At 35.5% G+C, this 19,311-nt stretch overlaps 1 protein-coding gene across 5 annotated transcripts in view; it reads right to left on the minus strand.

Moving 5' to 3' along the window:
* The window catches only part of gro (TLE family member transcriptional corepressor groucho), a 127,554-nt gene that overhangs the window by 79,370 nt on the left and 28,873 nt on the right, over positions 1 to 19,311 (minus strand). For 2 of the 5 annotated variants that reach the window (XM_089090712.1, XM_089090710.1), the window contains exons 7-8: positions 15,692 to 15,721; positions 13,670 to 13,799 (exon numbers count right to left, since the gene is read on the minus strand). In XM_089090712.1, the coding sequence (XP_088946838.1) occupies positions 13,670 to 13,799; positions 15,692 to 15,721 (160 nt within the window). The remainder of the gene's footprint in view (positions 1 to 13,669; positions 13,800 to 15,691; positions 15,722 to 19,311) is intronic. The other 3 variants (XM_089090714.1, XM_089090713.1, XM_089090711.1) reach the window with 2 other exon arrangements.

Genomic DNA, 19,311 nt, shown 5'->3' on the forward strand with positions numbered 1-19,311 from the left:
TATATATATATATATATATATATATATATATATATATATGTCTAGAACTGGGGCTCTCGAGAAGGGAATATGTTAAGAACACAATTGTTACTTCATTATAAGCAGAATAATTGTAGTTAACACATTTTGACTCCATCTTCACTACACTTATACCCCATGTTGTACAAATATAGCCCAAATCGTATATTTCCCATCTATTTTTCCTGTTCTTGACTTCGTCACAGTTGATCCAATTTACGGGTACACGGGTTGAAACAAGAGTGACGTATGGTAATAAGTATGGGAAATATATATTTTGGGCTATGCATTTGCACATTAGGGAGGGGGTGGATTATAGTGAAGCTACAGATTCGTTCTTGTTACTTCGTTACTGATAGGTTGTTGCAATATGCTTATATCAGAAAAGGAAGAAAAAAACTGCGTACGCACTTTACAAAAAATATAAATTACTACAAAGATTTCCTGCCGAAAAATAAGACTTTTCCATCTAGAAATTGCTTTTTCTAAAATATAAAGACTGTTAATTTATTAAGACGGTAGTCATAGGTAGGCTACCTGTTAAAAGGCACAGAAAGGGGTTACGCCAATTGGACTTAGTTTGGTTTTGTTGTTTCTATTACGACAATAGTGTACTTTAACTAACCTAATACCAAACTATAATATTGCCAAAAATAATATCATGATTATATATTGACCCCCGCCCTCCCACCGGCCAGGAAAACTGAAAGAGCACTTGCAAATAAATATCAAATTTTCATATTATTTAATACGAAAATAATTATTCAAAAAGTTGTTTTTCCTCTTCTTTGTTTCCTTACTTAAAATTCATTCTTCTGAATTTCAGTAGCTTCCAGGAAAAGTTATTCGTTTAAGATATTGCATATGCTTCCAGTACAAATGTTTGAGCTGTAAATATATTGTTTTCAGGAGTTTTTCCAGGAAAAGAATTGGAAATTGGAAAATTGAAACTGCTCAAATTGTATCACAGAAGCTAAATTTCAGGCTAAACGAGACTTAGCAAAACAAGTTCTGTTCTAAAAAATACTATGTAAACAGTGTTAATTTAAAGGAAAAATTGTAAAGTTATTTGAATATCTACAAACTACTTAACCATGCTAGAACTCCCGAATCTCTTCAAAGAAAAAGAAACCAAGAAGTGTACTTACACGTGAATATAATGTTGAAGTTGTCTTTTGAGTGCTTACTCAATGTTTGATGCCGTTGTTAAAAAAATAACGTTAAAGAATAACGTTATTCTTTAATGTTGTGATAGAATAACGTGATCGGCTTGGGAAAAAATACGTCACAAAAATAAACTAATGGCATTGAGAAACAATTTTAAAATGAGTCTTTAAGAGATTTGTCTTTTTCTCTTTGTGGAAATCTTAATACATATACATTGGTTCAACTTGCCAAGCTACTTATCTTCCATCAGAGAAACATTTCAACGACAATCGGAAATTCGCTTGATTTCCCCACTCCAATAACATTCCCAACTCAATTTCATCTCTCTTCGATCTTTTCCCCAGGAAACCGGGATTCCCCTTTGAATCATTAGCCGCAAATGGAAACCGTTTCTTTCCCGCTTCACTTAATAACTGAAAAAGGATTGAAAGACAAAAGGGGATTAGAAATAAGAAAAAAAAGTCCATAAATTCAATTATCCATTATTTTAAAAATCTATCGCGTTGCAAATTGAAGGTAATGGCGGAGAGAGGGCGCAGTAGAAAGATAATGGATGGGGGAGTGAAAGTATGTCAATACACAGTATAAGGTTCTGAAACTTACGGAAACAGTAGCCTAATATAGTTATAACGAGCCTAATATATGTTATACACTTTGAATTTGAACCAGGGCTGAATCTCGTGTAAATTCCGTTTTATTTATTCCGATTTTTATAATACAATGAATATGAGGTCATGACAATTTGACTTCCACGTTAAAATTGTTGCTGCTCTCCATTGAGATCAACGAGACTTCTGACAAGTTATGCGAATCAAACAGATGGGCGGTTTGTCTAAGTGAAAATGGTTATTCTGTTTGTAAGACTATCGTTTTTAGAAAATTGCCGTAGAAAACACCCCTATGAGTGGTCATGATTTTCGGGTCACTCCGAGCAAAGAGTTGTCTTAAGAGACAGCCCCCTGTTCCCCAGTTTTAGGCCAGGCGGTGAAAGAAAACGCAAGATTACGACCAAGTTTATGCAAATTATTCAAATTTACGGTGATTAACTGATATTTGATCTTGTTTGGTAAAAACTAGTGAGTGGTGCCATTAGCTTCAAACCTTATACTGTTTATTGACATACTATCCCTCCGAAGAATGAATGAGATCTTAGCCACCCTTCAACAGGAGTATCTTAAACTTGAACTTTTTCTCAATCCTGACAAGAGGAAAATAGTGTTTAATGACTTGAAAAGTGAGCCACCTCGTTTACCTACGTCTTCTTATTAGTTCATCGATACGCCACACCAAGTCCCTGCCCCTAGACCATCTCACACGGCGTATATCTACTCCTTATGCAATGATTATTGCAGCAAAATTTCAATTCAGCCACCTATTGTTAGCTAGTCTTTTCAATCCCGTAGCCCTCCCTCACATCTTGTATATCGCTTTATCTTGGAAGCTGTTTAGGTACTGTTCTATTAACCGGATTCTTTTTATATATTAAATAAAAAAAACAAGTTTTTTAAACTGAAAGTAAGGAGCGACATTAAAACTTAAAACGAACAGAAATTTTTCCGTACATGAAAGGGGCTGTCCCCTCCTCAACGCCTCGCTCTTTATTCCGTATATGAAAGGGCTGTCCCCTCCTCAACGCCTCGCTCTTTACGCTAAAGTTTGACTGTCTCACAATTTTTTTTTTAAAACAATAAAAAACTTTAGCGTAAAGAGCGAGGCGTTGAGGAGAGGACAGCCCCTTTCATATACGGAATAAAGAGCGAGGCGTTGAGGAGGGGACAGCCCCTTTCATGTACGGAATAATTTCTGTTTGTTTTAAGTTTTAATGTCGCTCCTTACTTTCAGTTTAAAAAACTTGTTTTTTTTATTTAATTTCTGATCGTTTTTGAGTTAATGCAGCTTTTATTTGCATAAAAATTTTACTTTTCTTTTGCTAAATGAATGTCTTTACAAATTAACTTACGTAACTAATTTCTATATTCGTATATTTTTCTTCTGGCAAAAATTCAAAGTTGCAGATTTTTACAGATATGAGCTTGAAACCTATGTAATAGGGTTTTCTGATACGCTGAATCTGACGTTGTGATTTTCATTAAAATTCTTCCACTTGTAGGGATGTTTCCCCCTCTTTAAAAAATCGAGTAAATTTCCTCAGGCTTGTTGCCTTTGATGAGTAATACTAAACTTAATAAAATTTATATATTTAGAATCAGCATTATAAACACATTCTTTTGATACATTTATTGACATCAAAATTCCGTTTTTAAAAGTTTCGATTACTATTGAGCCGTATCGCTTGTTTTTTTATTGTTTTTTTTTATTACGTATATGTTATTACGTATATGAGGGGGTTCTGCCCTTAGTCAATACCAAGCTCTTTACGTTAAAAGTTAAAAAAAAATTTTATTCAAAAAACCCTGAATCACAAAGGCCGTTTAATTAGAAGAGAGAGCTCTTTTGAAAGCACTAAAAAAAAACTGTAGCTTAAAGAGCGAGGTATTGACTTGGAGGAGAACCCCCTCACATACGTTATAATTTCTGTTCGTTTTAAGTTCTAATATTCCTTCTTACATTTCAGTTGAAAAAACTTGGTTTTTTTTTATTTAATTTCTGATCGTTTTTTAAATAATGCTTGGAAATCCGGCGCCCCCTTCATAGAAATGTCCCTTACCCCAAAGAAACATCCTCCACGGAAATATTCTCCAGAGTAACTCCCTCCTCTAGCCCCCCTCCAGAAAAAATCCTTCCTGAAAATGGTTGTATACTTCCCAATAACCAATAAATAATGCTGGCAAGTCCGGCGCCCCCTTCATGGCGATTTCCCTTCCCCCATGAAAACTTCCTTCATGAACAGATCCTCCAACATAACCCCCGACCCACCCTTCCCTCCCACTAGCAGAAAAAAACCTCCTGAAAACTTCTGTATACTTCCGAATAACCAATACTATATGTTAACATTGGGTAAAGTTCATATCTTTTAGCCCTCCCTCTGGGTACTTCGGGGGATTAAGTCATCCCAAAAGACATATTTATCATATATTCGACCATGCTGAACAAAATGGCTATCTCAAAATTTTGATCGAGTGACTTTGTTAAAAAAATAAGCGTGGGTGGGGGCCTTGTTGCCCTCCATTTTTTTGGTAAATTAAAAAGGGCAATGTAAATTTTATTTTTCGTTCCAATGAGTCCTCCTACGATATTCTAGGACCACTGGGTCAATACAATAACCCCTGGGAAAAAAAAAAAAAAAAAAAAAAAAAACAAAACAAAAAAAAAAACACCAAACTTTAATTTTCTTATGGCAAAAAATGGAAAATAACAAAATTTTTTATATAGGAGCTTTAAACCTCTACAGTAGGGTTCTCTGATACGCTGAATATGATGGTGTGATTTTCATTAAGGTTCTATAACTTTTAGGGGGTCTTTCCCCCTTTTTTTGAAAATCAGCCAAATTTTCTCAGGCGCGTAACTTTTAATGGGTAGCTCTAAACTTGATGAAAGTTATATATTTGAAATCAGCATTGAAATCTGATTCTTTTGATATATCTATTGGCATCAAAAACCCGTTTTCTAGAGTTTCGGTTACCATTGAGCCGGGTCGCTCCTTACTTACAGTTCGTTACCACGAACTGTTTGATCAAACTCGAGCGCGTTGAAAAACCCGTTTTTCAATGGGATGATACAAGACACCGCTGTAGAGAAATACAATGTATAGCGTGGTTTTAATTGCGTATACGATATTTAAAGTGTTATTTTTTCGGGTTTCTGGGGGGGAAAGGTACCTAGGTTAGGTTAGGTTACGTATTTAATATATGCTGTGCTTTGCCCCCCCCCCACCCCTAATGTGCAAATATATAGCCCAAATTTGTTTCTAAACTATTATATAGTCATCCTATTTTATTTCATTAGCATTAACCAAACTAGCACTATATAAAAGAGTCTGGTTAATAGAACAGTACCGCTGTTTACTAGAACTGATCGTTCAAGTCCTGTCCATTTTCTTTCGGATCGCTAAATATTTGCTTAGGCTGTCACCTTAGTATCAGAACTCTCCATTGATCAGAAAATTTAAACTAACTGACCCTGATCTTGCAATTTCTAAATTAAGTGCCAAGCCCAACCGAAAACTTAATTCTTCACAGAATGATTGGTATTATCATGCTCTAATTCAATAGTGGTTAGAATTTTTGTATATCTCTGGCCTGACCATGTTTAGTGCAGTAACATGAACTTGTTTCTAAAAAACAGCTACAAATAGCTACAGCTTTGTATTTTTTTTATTACTTTTTACGTTGAAATCACACTATCTGATTTAAGAATTTAATCTAAAAAGTATGTATAACCGGGATCAGGACGAACATATTTTGTTGGCAACTCCTTATTCCTACTTTGGCATTCCTGTATTATTCAGAAAACGCTCGAGAAAAGAAGTTAGGTTAATCCTAATGAAATATACCAAAATATGATGAAAATATAATAGGCCCTACTTTAGTTTATATAAGAATTTAATTTGGGCTATATATTTGCAAATTAGGTGGGGTAAAGTAACCTAACCCCCATCCCCACCCCTAATTTACAAATATACAGCCTAAATTATAAAATTCCAATTCATTCTGTCACCCGTCATTTGTCTTTGTGGCTATGAAACCGGTTTTCATCGATTTTACATTCAGTAAACTTCTCGACCGTGTTCTGAAAAATACAGGAGTATCCCTACTTTAACCCCTTTATGGGCCACTCTTCCATTACTACTACCCCCAGGTCCCGGCAGAAAAGAACAATTGAACGAACTAGCAATAACAGATCAATATTAGCGAATACGGATTTCAGCTCCTACTTACAAAGGGAAACGTTATGCTCAAAAACCAGGAGCTCTCTTTCTTTATTCATAGTATTTTAAGAAGGAAAAGAAGCAGAAGTCAAAAAAATCATTCAGGTCATTTTCATGCCAAAATTTTCACGCAGTCATTCTCATGTTTTGTGCTCAAAAGGTTTTCGTAAACTAATTTAAGGCTAATCATGGCTCTGATGACAGTAGCTAATCGTGACATTTTTGAATCAACAACGGTAATGGATTTTTCACACGAAAAAATTCACAAAAACCGCATCAAAACATTGTGCTCAGTGTTAGAAACTCAGACCACAAAACCACAAAAGAGAAGCCATTAACAAACGTCCTTAGAATGAACCGTGGAATGTAATGCCACAATGGAGTTGACCGCAAAAATGCGGTTCGTTTCAAACTGCGGTGATTCTTTTGAGAACTGCGGTTAACCACAGAGCAGCCTAAAGCTTCACTTTGATTAGATTGCTCAATTTAATATTCCATAATCGAGCTTTCATTAAATTTTAACTAAATAGCAAGGATTTGGACATTGAGTTCTAAGTACTTCGTCATGATCAATCGATCAAGATCAATAATTGTATTTATCACTCGTCATTCAATTAGTGATCAATAACGAACAGCTACTAGTCATTAGTAGTTTAAATTGCTTTATGTCGAAAGTATAAATTGTTATAACATAGTCTAAATAATCTATAAATTAATAGTATAAATTAACTAGTTTCAGTAAATAGCAATTTGTAAATGTTCCTGAAAAAGCTCAGAAATTTTCGACCTTGCGACATTTAATTCTAAGGTTATATCCAAATTTTGTGCTCACGCAAAACCTAAAATGTTGACCACTGTTCCCAATATTAAAAAAAGAAAGAAAAAAGTTATGGAGCAGACAGATTTATGCACAGGGTTGGTAGACACACAGGGTTGCGGCTTGAAGGACGTGACCCCCCCCCCCAAAAAAAAAAGAAGAAATAAAAAATATTAAGACCGCCATAGCAATTTTTACCCACTAGCAATTTTTGGCGCTTCCATCCCACGACACCTACCTCTAATTTTTTACTGCTTTCAATATTCCCTACAGATTTGAGAAATTTTGGCCCTTACCCAGATATCTTTTCTCCGCATGTCCCTATAAACACATTCTTTAGCTATCAGAAATTTAGATAATTTCAGCCGCATCTAAACATCAGAAGACATATTTGCGAAACTCTGAGTGTGATAGCCAAGAAAATTCTTATTGGAGCATATGTGCTCAAACATATCGGATTAAACACACGCAAGGGGGCGTCTATAACCCCTACTTTAAATCCAATCGTTTTTTTCTAATTCCCTGGTATTTTACAAATTTTGCAAATGTCCCTGTAAAGATATTTTTTTCCAAAACAGAGATTCAGATAAATTTTGACTATCTCAAAAATAAGACAAATTATTTCCCGTTCTTAAACCGTAAAATCCAACCAATAATTATTCGGGCAGATTCCTCAGCTTCAAAATCATTGTCACTGCTTTGATTAGATAGACTTTAAACTATAGACTTTAAGACTTTACAAAAATTACTTTTCTGAGAAAAGTTAACAACTATATTAAAACCAAAAGAATAGCAGAAATAAAGGTATATAATAATTCAAACTAAGACCAAAGCGTAATTTACGGTTCTTGTCCCATGAGCTGTTGGGGTCATGTCATCCCTGGAGGTATATAAGTTGAACTCTCGACTATTCTGAACAAAATGGGTACCTAAATTTTTTTTTATATATTTTTGAAGGGGATGCAGACGAGGGAGGAAGCAAAAAAGGATATGGGAGAAGGGTCAGTTGCCCAACAATTACTTTCAGCTCTTAAAAGGGGCATTAGAACTTTCAATTTCCTATTTCAATGGCCTCGCCAAGTCATAATTCAATGGTCAATCAAAAGGGCACAGGAGGGAGACCAGTTGTTCTCCAATTACTTTTGACTCTTAAAAAGGGAGCTACAGCCTTCAATTTCAAATCGAATGCGTCCCTTCCAAAGTTTCTACAATACAAAAAAAAAAATTACGGATAGAGTATCATAATTACTAACAGTGTGGGGGAAAGAAAAAATAAAAGCAATTAAAAAAGGACCTGAATATTCAATTTCTTTAAGTGTCAAAGCACCAGGAAAAAGAAAATAAATGTACTGCAATCAATGCCAAAAAGCATGCAATCGTATCGTCTGCAAGAAACTGTCCAATCACTGAAGCAGAACTCATTCATACTGCTTCAGAGAACATTATCGCTTCACTAATGATCCAAAAAGTGACGGTAGATTAACTTTACAGTAATTAACAAACAAATACTTTTCTTACGAAATGCTATTCAAAACGGTAAATTTTGGGCGTTGATGGATTTCCTACAAACTTTAAAACCTAATCTAGTCACCGACACTTACCCAAAAAAAGCGCAAAAAATAACATAGCTTGAATGAAATTACTCGTTCCTGAACAATTTTCCTGGTTGATCCTTCAGGCTAATCTTGGGTGTGAACAGGGGCAGCCCCCCCTTTAGTTACAAATTTTAATAAAGACTGTGGTTAGGTTGGAGGCCCATACCCCTGTAAGCCTTGTGACGCCAGTATCGTCCTCTGATCCTCCCTTCAAAGGACCAGACGACGTTCATTGACAGATGTACGTATGTTTTTATTTCGAATGATCCTATTTACAGGGGTGGTATTAAATTCGTGACAAATTTGGAAACAAACTAGTGAGTGTCGTTTGCGGTTTACTGAAAACGAGATATAAATTAAACATGATTTTCTTTGCCCCATAACGATTGAAAGAAATAAAAAACAAGTACAGAAAATTATTACCTAAATAAAACTTTGGAAACACCCATTGGTAATTTTTGAGGCAATGAGTTTGGTTTAAAGAACAATGCTTTGAATTGGTGAATCAAACCTGATTTGCCAATTAATTTTCTATTCATTTGAACAGAATGAGTTTAGAAGGAAGAAAATATTAAGAATTTTTTTTGCACCGAATCCGTCCAAAGCTAGGACTTTTAGCATTAAGTCAGAAATTATCACATTTTTCCGCCAAATTTTCGCGGGGTTCCCTTTTGCCGCCCAATCATACAGATTGAAAATCCTCGCATAATTCGGGTTCGAACAAGATGTAACACACCTAGCCTTCTGTCAAAAGTTGGTTATTGAGGGGGGGGGGGACATGTTGAAGAAACTACGGGACCAATTTTCGTCTCCAATCCTAAATTTAAATTCTATACTTGGCTCCAGCTTTAACATAGCCTACCCAAGAGTAAAAAACAACATAGCCAACCCATGAGTTATGAAAAAATTGTATTAAAAGTGTTGATAATTTGCATAATTTGGGGCAATTCCCTTGGGACTCCAAGGGTCATGACTCCCCTGGAGGTACATTTTACGGATTTTTCAGCCATTTTAAGGGAGATTAATCACTTAAAGGAGACGCTTACAGTCAACGCCGTAGTGTTGACTGTAAGACACCATTGGACATCCCTTGTAGGACAAGTAGATCAATAAACTGAAGTTGAAGTTAAATGAGTTCAAAATATTATCTAAGTTTATAGCAAGTAAATTATACGGAAAATATAGGAAATCGTGATGTTTCTAGCAACAAGGATGGTGTGAACCCATAAAAGAGCCTTCAATTGGCACACCACTCAAGCTTGCAGGCAGTAGAACTAACCCATATGTAGAGTAGCTGACATGACCAACCACAGCAGTAGTCTCCCTTGTAAATTCAAATTGTATTTATTGCTACAAGTAACAACAATACAGTCATTGGGTCTGAAAGAGGAATATAAAATCTGGCAAGGAAGCGAGAGAGGTAAATATAAGCTAATTCAGTTTAAGGCGACAAAACTGTCGTCTTCCTTATTGGCGGCAGTTGGCCAATTCCACCCGATGATCAACATTACACACAGGCTAGATAAGATAAGATTTATTCTTCATTAAATACACATACAGTATTACATGTTATTAATCCCTCAAAGGCTCATTGGCCTGTACAAAGAGGGAAGACATATGAATTACATACTCAGAGATAAAAAAAACAAAAGAAAATTTAAAATGATCACCTACTCACATATAAAGGAGAATAAAAGAAAATATAGATAAAATGAAAACTATAGAAAAATTAGAATAAATAAACTAAATTAATTAATTATATTCAATAGACTCAAAAAGAAAAATAATAATAAAAAAAAAAAAAAAAAAAAATCCTCTAATTATTTCCTTATCTCACTTCATTTACCTTCCTCTTTTTTAAATTCTTTGCCTTCTATTATTAGGATATATATGTTTCTGTTAATCTCTAATATAACAGTAGCCGAAAAATTTTCAGTTTCCTTTTCATATAAAAGATAAGTGAACAGCAAAATAGGATTGAACTGACAAAACATTAGTCAGTTTGTCTCGATAACAAATTAAGGGAGGAAAGTATTTTAGCTATGCAGGAATTGCATAGCTAAAAGTTTCAAATGTGATTTTTTTTTCACAATTGAATAAAGTTTGGAATAATAGGAAGATTAGTCTGCAATTCAAGATTCTAATCCAAGATTAGAATATTGGAAGCTACAGTGATGAAAATGGTCTAATAGGTTTCTGGAGCATGGGCGCTCCGAAAAATGGAGGAAGATTTGCTAGATGTTTTCCAGAGAAATTGCGTATGGGTTGTTGGTTCGTCCTATGAAAACTGTGGTTCTAGGGCTATAACAAGAGAAATATTGAAATGGCTAGGGTACGTTATGCGTATAAAGGATGGCAGATTGCTGAAGATTGTCCTTTTCGGCCAACCGTCTATGGCTAAATGGAAAGCAGATCGACCTCGGTTGGGGTGGGAGGATGTCGTAAAGAAAGATCTAAGGGAAATGGGAGCCTCCTGGGAGGGTTTAAAGAGGGAAAATTTGAACAGATTAGGATGGAGGAGAGGCATGCGTAGCTATGTTAGACTCACGCGGCATGATGCTGCGGGGAGTTATTAGTAGTAGTAGGATTTAAAGTTACTTTTTGAAAGAATTCAGGTTAGCAGGAGGTGGACTAGAAACAGTCAAGAATTACAATTATCTTACTCTTACAATTAATAATTTCGTACAGGCATATTCTTCCTGGTTCCTGCATGATATTACAGATACCGCAGCATAATTATGCTTGAAAAAAAGGATATATAGCAAACTAAAGCACTTTCCTTAAGATACCATTATATGCTGGAATTTCTTAAAAACATGATCATTTAACAATGCCAAATAAAAATCTTTAATTTTTAACGAAAGTTGGGTTACAAGCCACCCCTCTTCTATAGAAGATGCAGTACTGATAGGAGATGCTTCTCTTTTGACTCTGACATATAACCCAATGATAAGATTGGCGGAACAAAAGCCCATAACATGCGTTATTAAACTAATCGTCTTTTCCTCGGTATGGGTGGTCAAGATCCCAACTTGAACACAACCCCTCGGAGGTTGATTGCCGACATTAATTCTGGGACCGACAGATAGGCAATAGACTCAGGTATGTAGCCATTGAATCTATGTCTGATTTCAAAGCTCGCATTATGTCTGAACCCACAAAAAGGCGTTATGTATATCTCCTAGACATTAATTAATCAACAATGGACAGGCGTAAATTAAAATCTGTTCACAAGGTATAACAGGGATTTGTTTGATTGTTTTGCTTTTCTTTTCGAACAGGACAAGGATTGTCAAGTTACTTCCCGTTAATGATAGCTATAAAATAACGACAAAAAAGGAAGTAATCTAAATTGCTTATTTTCTTGGAATACGGTAAATCTATAAATTGTAGAGTAATGGTTTCTAGTTATATTGGTTATGTTAGATCACGGATTGTGAAGAGGTCAGGGGTGGTTTTAGGGGGAACAGAGAAGGCAATTGCCTTGGGCGCAGAAGTTTTAGGGGCGCAAGTCATTTAGTAATTTTGAAATTGTCTTTTATAAGAAATAAAGTAGATGGCGCAATTAATAGATAATAATAACTAATAAATTATTAATTAGTTAACAAAATAAGTTAAAAAATAAAAAACTAATTAAATAATAAAGAAAAAATAACTTATAATTAACTAATAGATTAGAAATAATTGGAAATAATTGGAAAACAAACTGTTGAGCTAGTTTGATTTTTTGTCCAAAATTTTTCTCTATGAAACTAGAAGAGAACTTAATCAAGTTCACAATATGATGTCAAGAAAAAAAAGGACAAATAGGTAAAGGGAGTGATATATGGTGCTAGTATGCCTAGCCCTAGCAGCAGGAACTGCATCTTCCAAAGAATATTACTGCTCAAAGGACCTCGTTGAGGTACGCCAGAAAGGATAGTTGGCCTTATGGTGCCCTGCAACGGGTTTCACATGTGAGAAAAAATAAGTATAACCAGGTCTCATGTCAAGGGAGATGTGAAATATACTCACTTAACTATTGCCATAGACTTGGCAGAAGAAATTGAGGAGTGAAATTTCCGACTCCAATTGGTATGAGGCGACAGGTGATTCTTAAATATCTTTACAGAAGGGTGCTAAGCCATTCGGCATAAAGAGAGATACAACCTCGACTCTTATAATAGATGACAAGCCGGTATCTTCCTCACAACTCTAAGCTATTTCAGTGCCACCAAATGAGGCAGGCTTTACATTACTGGCAGATGAATTGACATCATTGTCATGGTACTTTAAATAATGTTTTGTGGCTGCTAGCAATGAGGCAAACATTTATAGCGCTGGTGAAGGAGTCTTGATTTTTGTCAAATTCAGTGATGGAAATAAAGTTATTTCATTTGGACGTATGTATCACGTGATAAGTGATGCCAACCTATGCATGCTTATACAGGCCACAGCAGTGTCACTGTCCAACCCTCTTGTCTTAGGTCTGCGCTCCCTTTGGCTCTCCCTAACAGCACAGAAACGTTTTAGTATTGCGTTGATATGTTTCATTATTTTTATTCCAGAAAACGATCGATTTTTCAGTCCCTATTTCTTGTATATAGTACTAAATAGTATAATTTGGGAACAACCCTTAAAAAATTCGTTGGGGGGGGGGTCATCTGTATTCATTTTTCTGAGCTAGTAGTTTGGGGCTTTGGAACCATGCCCCTCCCCTTTATTGGAGGATTCTTAAAAATTTCCTTCTGATTTCTGATATTTTTGCATAGTACACCACCCCTCCCAAAAATATCCTGGGTATGAGCCGTATGAGTTTCAGTACATTTACTGGCTCGATTTTGGGAATAGTGGTATAAAATAGATCAAATTCAAACCACAGTCAGAACCATTCCATGTATAAACAACTACCTGAAATTGCTAGCACAACTGCAAGATAAACTGTATTTAACAAGACACAAAATCATATTGTACACACGAATGAAAAAAAATAGATTTTTCATTCCTCGCCTTTTCTGTCGTTACTAAACCCTATTATTTATTCAAATTTTTCGATAAAATACTTCTAACTCTTCATGCATAAGAAAGACCGTGAACAGATCAAATTACGATCTTCACAATAGCCAAATCCATCACTCAAAACGGAAAGCCCTTTCCCCTTTTCATATTGAAATGTATCTCATTCCCCCTTCCCATTTTCTATCAAATCAAATTCGACTGAAGAGAAGCCCTTTAAGTAGCGGAGAAAATTATTAACAAGCTTACCTAATAAAGATGCAGCTGCTGCAGATGATGGGGGAAGACCTGGTCCCCCTTGTAATCCAGGATGAGGGCCACCGAGCCCCAATGGCAATGGAGGTCCGGCGTGAGGAAGACCACCGGCATGTAATTGTTGCTGAAATTAAAATGAGAGAAGTCAAGACAAAAAAAAAGAAGGATAAAATAAATAAATATCAGAGTAATAAATGTAATAGATTTTAATACCCATTGAGAAAAGTTATACATCTACGCATTTCAAATACATAGGCATTAAAACGAAATTGGACAGGGAAGTTTTAACAAGTGTCTTCGTGAAGTGCTTCGATCCGCTTAGCACGTGAATCACGAAAGAGCTTCTGTAGTTAGCAGGGGCATGTCACCAGGATAAATTAAGACCGTATCCTCATAATCATTTTACTAAGTAGTCGCTAAGGGGTACGAGAAACGCCGGATATTTTATTTGAGTGGGATGAAATTTTTAAAAATCGCTTAAAATTTTGGGTGCATCTTGAGAGGACACGGTAGAAGCTTTAAACATTGTGAGATGGTTAAGGAGTGTTTGCCAGAGTGAAGGCCATAGCTTAACGCTGCGATCAGTTCTAAGTGTTACTAATATAGATTTAATGAATTTAAACTTGAAATTGTAAAAGGAAAGATAGACGAAAGTCTGCAGATGTGTATATGTTATAATCGACATATATGTTACATTACGATTCAGACATGTTACGGTACGTACGTTACGTTATGTGTATATGTTGCGTTACGTTACTTATATGTAACGATTCAGACACTACATTATTCAAGAATTGCTATGTAGGGGGTTAAATTAGTTATACAGTTAGAAATACATAAATAGTGATATTTGAGGCAGGACCATATCCAGGTCGGGTACTCTGTTTGACCCCCCCCCACCCACAAAAAAAATGTCCAACGCATACAAAAGTAATTCTTTGTAACCTCCCCGCCTCCTAACCAAATCCCGGATATAGTCCTGTTTCCGAGGGTTAAATTTTGAATTGTGGCAACTGAAAGGCCAGGTGTTCTGTTGGCTGCCACTTCTTCCCATGCCATGTTTCGATTCATAATCAATTTAAAGTGTAAGACAATCAGGTACTGTTCTATTGGCTGGAAGCCACGCAAGAAGTGAAGTTTGGTTAATGCCAATGAAATAAAACAAAATAGGATGAAAATATAATAGTTTAGAAGCAAATTTTGGCTATATATTTGCACATTAGGGGGGGGGGGGTAAATTAAAACATATATTAAATACGTAACCTAACCTAGGTACCTTTTTTCCCTCTAAACCCAAAAAACTAAAGGTTAAATATTGTAAACGCAGTGAGAAACCACTGTTTGCAATCAAATTCTCCGTTGAAACAACTTCTTTGACTAGTTTATTTTATCATCAATCTTGCGTGACTTCCAGCTAACAGAATAGTACGGACAATCATTCTTCATAGTCTATTCCAACTCAAACATAAGAATATACGCTTAGAAAATCTTAATCATACTGAATAATATATTGGACAATTTTCACAGTTAGATGAGCATTCATGGAAAGTTAAAACCGCACATCAAATTAATAACTTGGAGCAGAAAAGGGACAGAACAATACAAAAGCCCGTAACGAAACAAAAATTGACTACAAAATCGAAAAAAATATACATTTTTAAACTACAGCAAGGTATTTCCACATGGAAAAGAATTTGGAAGGGGAGCTTAGGGTTTCCCAAGGCAAAAAGGACACAAATAAAAGGTGGAGCAACCTAGATGACTGTTTACTGGGTCACCAAAGGTCTGTACAAACAAACACCCAAGATCTGCTCCATCTGTTTATAAACAATGTCAATAAGTCCCAGAGTGACACAGAACGTAATTAGAGAAAAATTGCAAAAAAGCATATTTTTTTAAAGACTATTTTAGAGCAAAGATTTCTTTTTATCTTCAAGCCAAGACAAGCAAAACAAGGAGGGGTAAAAGTGCATGCGTTCGACAACAAAGTGCTGAAATAAAAAATCAAATACTAACCAAAAGCCTTGGCAAATCTGCCCTTTGCTGCTGAAAGAGATAAATGGCAAAGATCAGCAAAATAAAAGAATTAGTAAGAGATACAAAGCCTAAATGCATATTAAAACTTAAATTAAAACCAAAAAAAGATACGACCGAACCGTATCACACCATGATAAATCCCATTGGAAGAAAAACAGAGTTTTTACATAAACTTGTCCTTTATGTGAGAAGACAGGATCCATTATTTTGTACTAGTCTATATCAAAATCATTAGTTGGCACGCTGCGGTTACAATCCTATGTCCTTCGGGTCAGAAGCTCCAGTCCTTATGTTGCTAATTATCTGGTTTTGGTCGGGGTTAGCGTTGTGACTCTGTAAGCTCAGACACTGTCAACCCATATCCAAATGGGTGACTGGGGAAATCTAGGAGAACACTAAAAGCGCCAGATGATTTTCCCTCAACTACGTATTGCACTCCTGGCCAAAGGCAGAGAATCAGGAGATCGATAACTCCGCAACGCAGGCCATTGGTCTGCACGTGAGGAAGTTTTTAGCTATATCAATTTAGATAATCCGTATTAATAGCTTATGGAGCTTCAATTAAAGGAAAAACCGAAAAACATTTAGTTTTTAAAATAAAAATAGAGTCGTAAAAACTTCATACTATTTCTGTAAAATAGTTTTGAACAGGGGCACCAAATGGAGGGAGGGGGGTCGCACGGAAAAAACTGAAAGAAGAAAACTGTCCTGCTAGATTCGGAAAAACACTTTTTTTCGTATCTTGATTTTTTTTTTATCCTTGCCCCTCCCCCTCTACATGTTTTTGAATATGCGCCATCAGTTTTGGGAATCGATAACGGATTTTAAGTACCAAATGGCCAACTGTTTTATCGACTTCAGTTTTCAGTCAAGTAGGCTACCGGTGTAAATAAATTCTCGTGAAAACCAATCGTATATCCAAACCAAGTTCTATATATCCTTTCAGCAAATCATTTTTATGTGGAGAATTTTTATAGAAAAAGTGGAACCTACCTTATTGACCCTCCCCCTCTACATGTTTTTGAATATGCGCCATCAGTTTTGGAAATCGATAAGGGATTTTAAGTACCAAATGGCCAACTGTTTTATCGACTTCAGTTTTCAGTCAAGTACCGGTGTAAATAAATTCTCTGCAAACCAATCGTATATCCAAACCAAGTTCTATATATCCTTTCAGCAAATCATTTTTATGTGGAGAATTTCTATAGAAAAAGTGGAATCTACCTTATCAGTGAAGTCATTAATCTGTGACTTCACCTTTCGAACTAGTTTATCTGCTCTAAAGCTGTTAACATGTTTGTACTATCTGGCTTTTTTATATTGCCTAAATGGCTTTTATGAACATATTTGTCTAAAATAAAGGATGGAAGAGAAATTTTTATGTCTCTTTATTCCTCCTTCTTTTGCCAATTTGTACCTCATTTAGCTAGTAGCTAGTTCAAATTCCCAGTTTTGCTTTAGTTTTCTGTAATCTAGGTTTCATTAATAGCCACTATTCATTCTACTAGAGAAAAGTGTATTTTGTCTTAATCTTTTTACCCGGCAATGGAACATTCTGGTATTAGTTCGAAAATAATATCTCCTTTTTATTACATTTCTCACATTTTTTTTCCTTGTTTTTCTATGTTTAATTTTTCCGCAGTCGTAATATAATAAAGAGATTTCCTTCTCTTCTATTTTGTTCCCGACAATGAAATACTTCTGTTTGATTTCCGTCTCCTAAAACTAAATTGTCTACATTTTAATAATACTTTCAACTGGAACAAGATAAAACTTGTCAAGATTTGTCTAACTTAGATATCAAACTGTTCATTCTAATGAAAGATAAGTAAAGAGCAACCCTTGTTAACATCGAAAAAAAAAAACGAAGAAAAGAGGACACATTAGTACTACCCATACAAAAAGGTGGTTTTCCTTGTTGTTCAAGGTGGGGGCAGTAACTTCCCAGCGTGGGTTTCCAACAATGGCGATTCGAATGGTGCAGTTAAAATTTCGATTTGACACCATTTTCGAGGGTTTTCAGACTGTCTTTTGAAATTTCAATAAATTACTTTCATAATAATGTTTTATCCTTAAGGTTAATCGAAATCATGGTTACCATTCCTAAATCAACTTCAAATGGAAATTTTTTCTCATTTGGCAGTTTCTTCTTCAAAAAACGTTTTTAAATTCAGCCGTGGTTCGTTCTTTACTACCGCTACCGCTGCAATCATGATAATCCAAAAAACTAAATGACAGGATTAACAAACAATATACACCCCTTAAGAGTCATTACCATAAGGCAATGCATGATTTTAGAGGGGGGACCTGCTAAAAGTAATGCAATATTCATGATTGGAAACACTCGCAAACTATCCCAATGCAGAAGGAGAGGCTAATAGGCCTATATGAGCCCAAGCTTCTTCCCCCCCCCCCTACTAGCACAATTTATGTTGGTTATTGGTTTTAACTGTGCTCTCATTAAATAAAACTAGTAAGGCTGTGACTGTGTAAGGCTGAGATAGTTTTTGTGTAGTCTAAAAGCTAGATAAAAACTATTTGTGAATACAAGGAACATAAAGTATAAAAATTACAAATCTAAGCGGTAAATTTACGCATTTACACAAAAATTTCTTTTCGATCAACCAAAGGCAATTTGATTTTTTGATTTTTTTACTAACTAATGACTATCTAACACCTGAGAACAAACACTTTCATATCTTATTCCATTTCACAGAAGGCGTAAGTAAAATTTCTTGCCTAACTGATATTTATACATGTGCAAAGGGGATTCGGGTGGCTAGAATATTATGATTGTCAGGACCTAGCTTTTTCCCAAGATTTTCCCCAAATAGGTTTCATAATTGTTATACAACTGTCCTGTTTCTTCTGTACTGTCCTGTATTCTTACATACTTACCTAACCCCTACCTCCAGAAAAAGAATATGTATCGACTCGTCCACTTCTTTATAAATATCTCGTTTGCCATCCCATTTTCTTTTTTTAATAGATTACGCCTCGCCTCTCGTCGCTCATTAATTCATATAGAAAATGAGACGTTCATACCCAAATTATCTTTACCGTGTCGTTAAGGCTTAAAAAAGCCATCCTGATTAGGAGATGCCTTTCACCATTCACCGATGAATAGCCCAGCGGCCATATACGCAAGCGAAGAATAGAAGGAAGAGCTCTTCCTTCTCTATTCCCAGGAAAAATAAATTTTCTCTTAAGGTAACCTTAATGACTTTTTTTCAAGGTAAGACCTTTATTCAGTCATTTGTACAACAAAGTTAGTTTTTTTAGTTCTTATGCAAAATGGGAAGGCATCATAACATCTAACCGTCTGGACCACTAACGTCAGGCCATCAGTAAAATCCGTCATAACATCGCCACAAAAAAATATATCGGAACCTCTAACCGTCATAACATCTAAAATTTTTAAACTTTAGTTTTTTGGGGTTTAGGGGGAAGGGGTACCCAGGTTAGGTTATGTATTTAATATATGCTATGCTTAACCCCCCCCCCCCTGATGTGCAAATATATAGCCGCAATTTGTTTCTAAACTATTATATATTTATTGCTATTATATAAACTTATAAATTTTTTGTCGATGTTATGAC

This window comes from Artemia sp. Qi Xiang Cuo, chromosome 6, assembly GCF_049724085.1.
Source record: "Artemia sp. Qi Xiang Cuo chromosome 6, ASM4972408v1, whole genome shotgun sequence".
NCBI lineage: Eukaryota > Metazoa > Arthropoda > Branchiopoda > Anostraca > Artemiidae > Artemia > Artemia sp. Qi Xiang Cuo.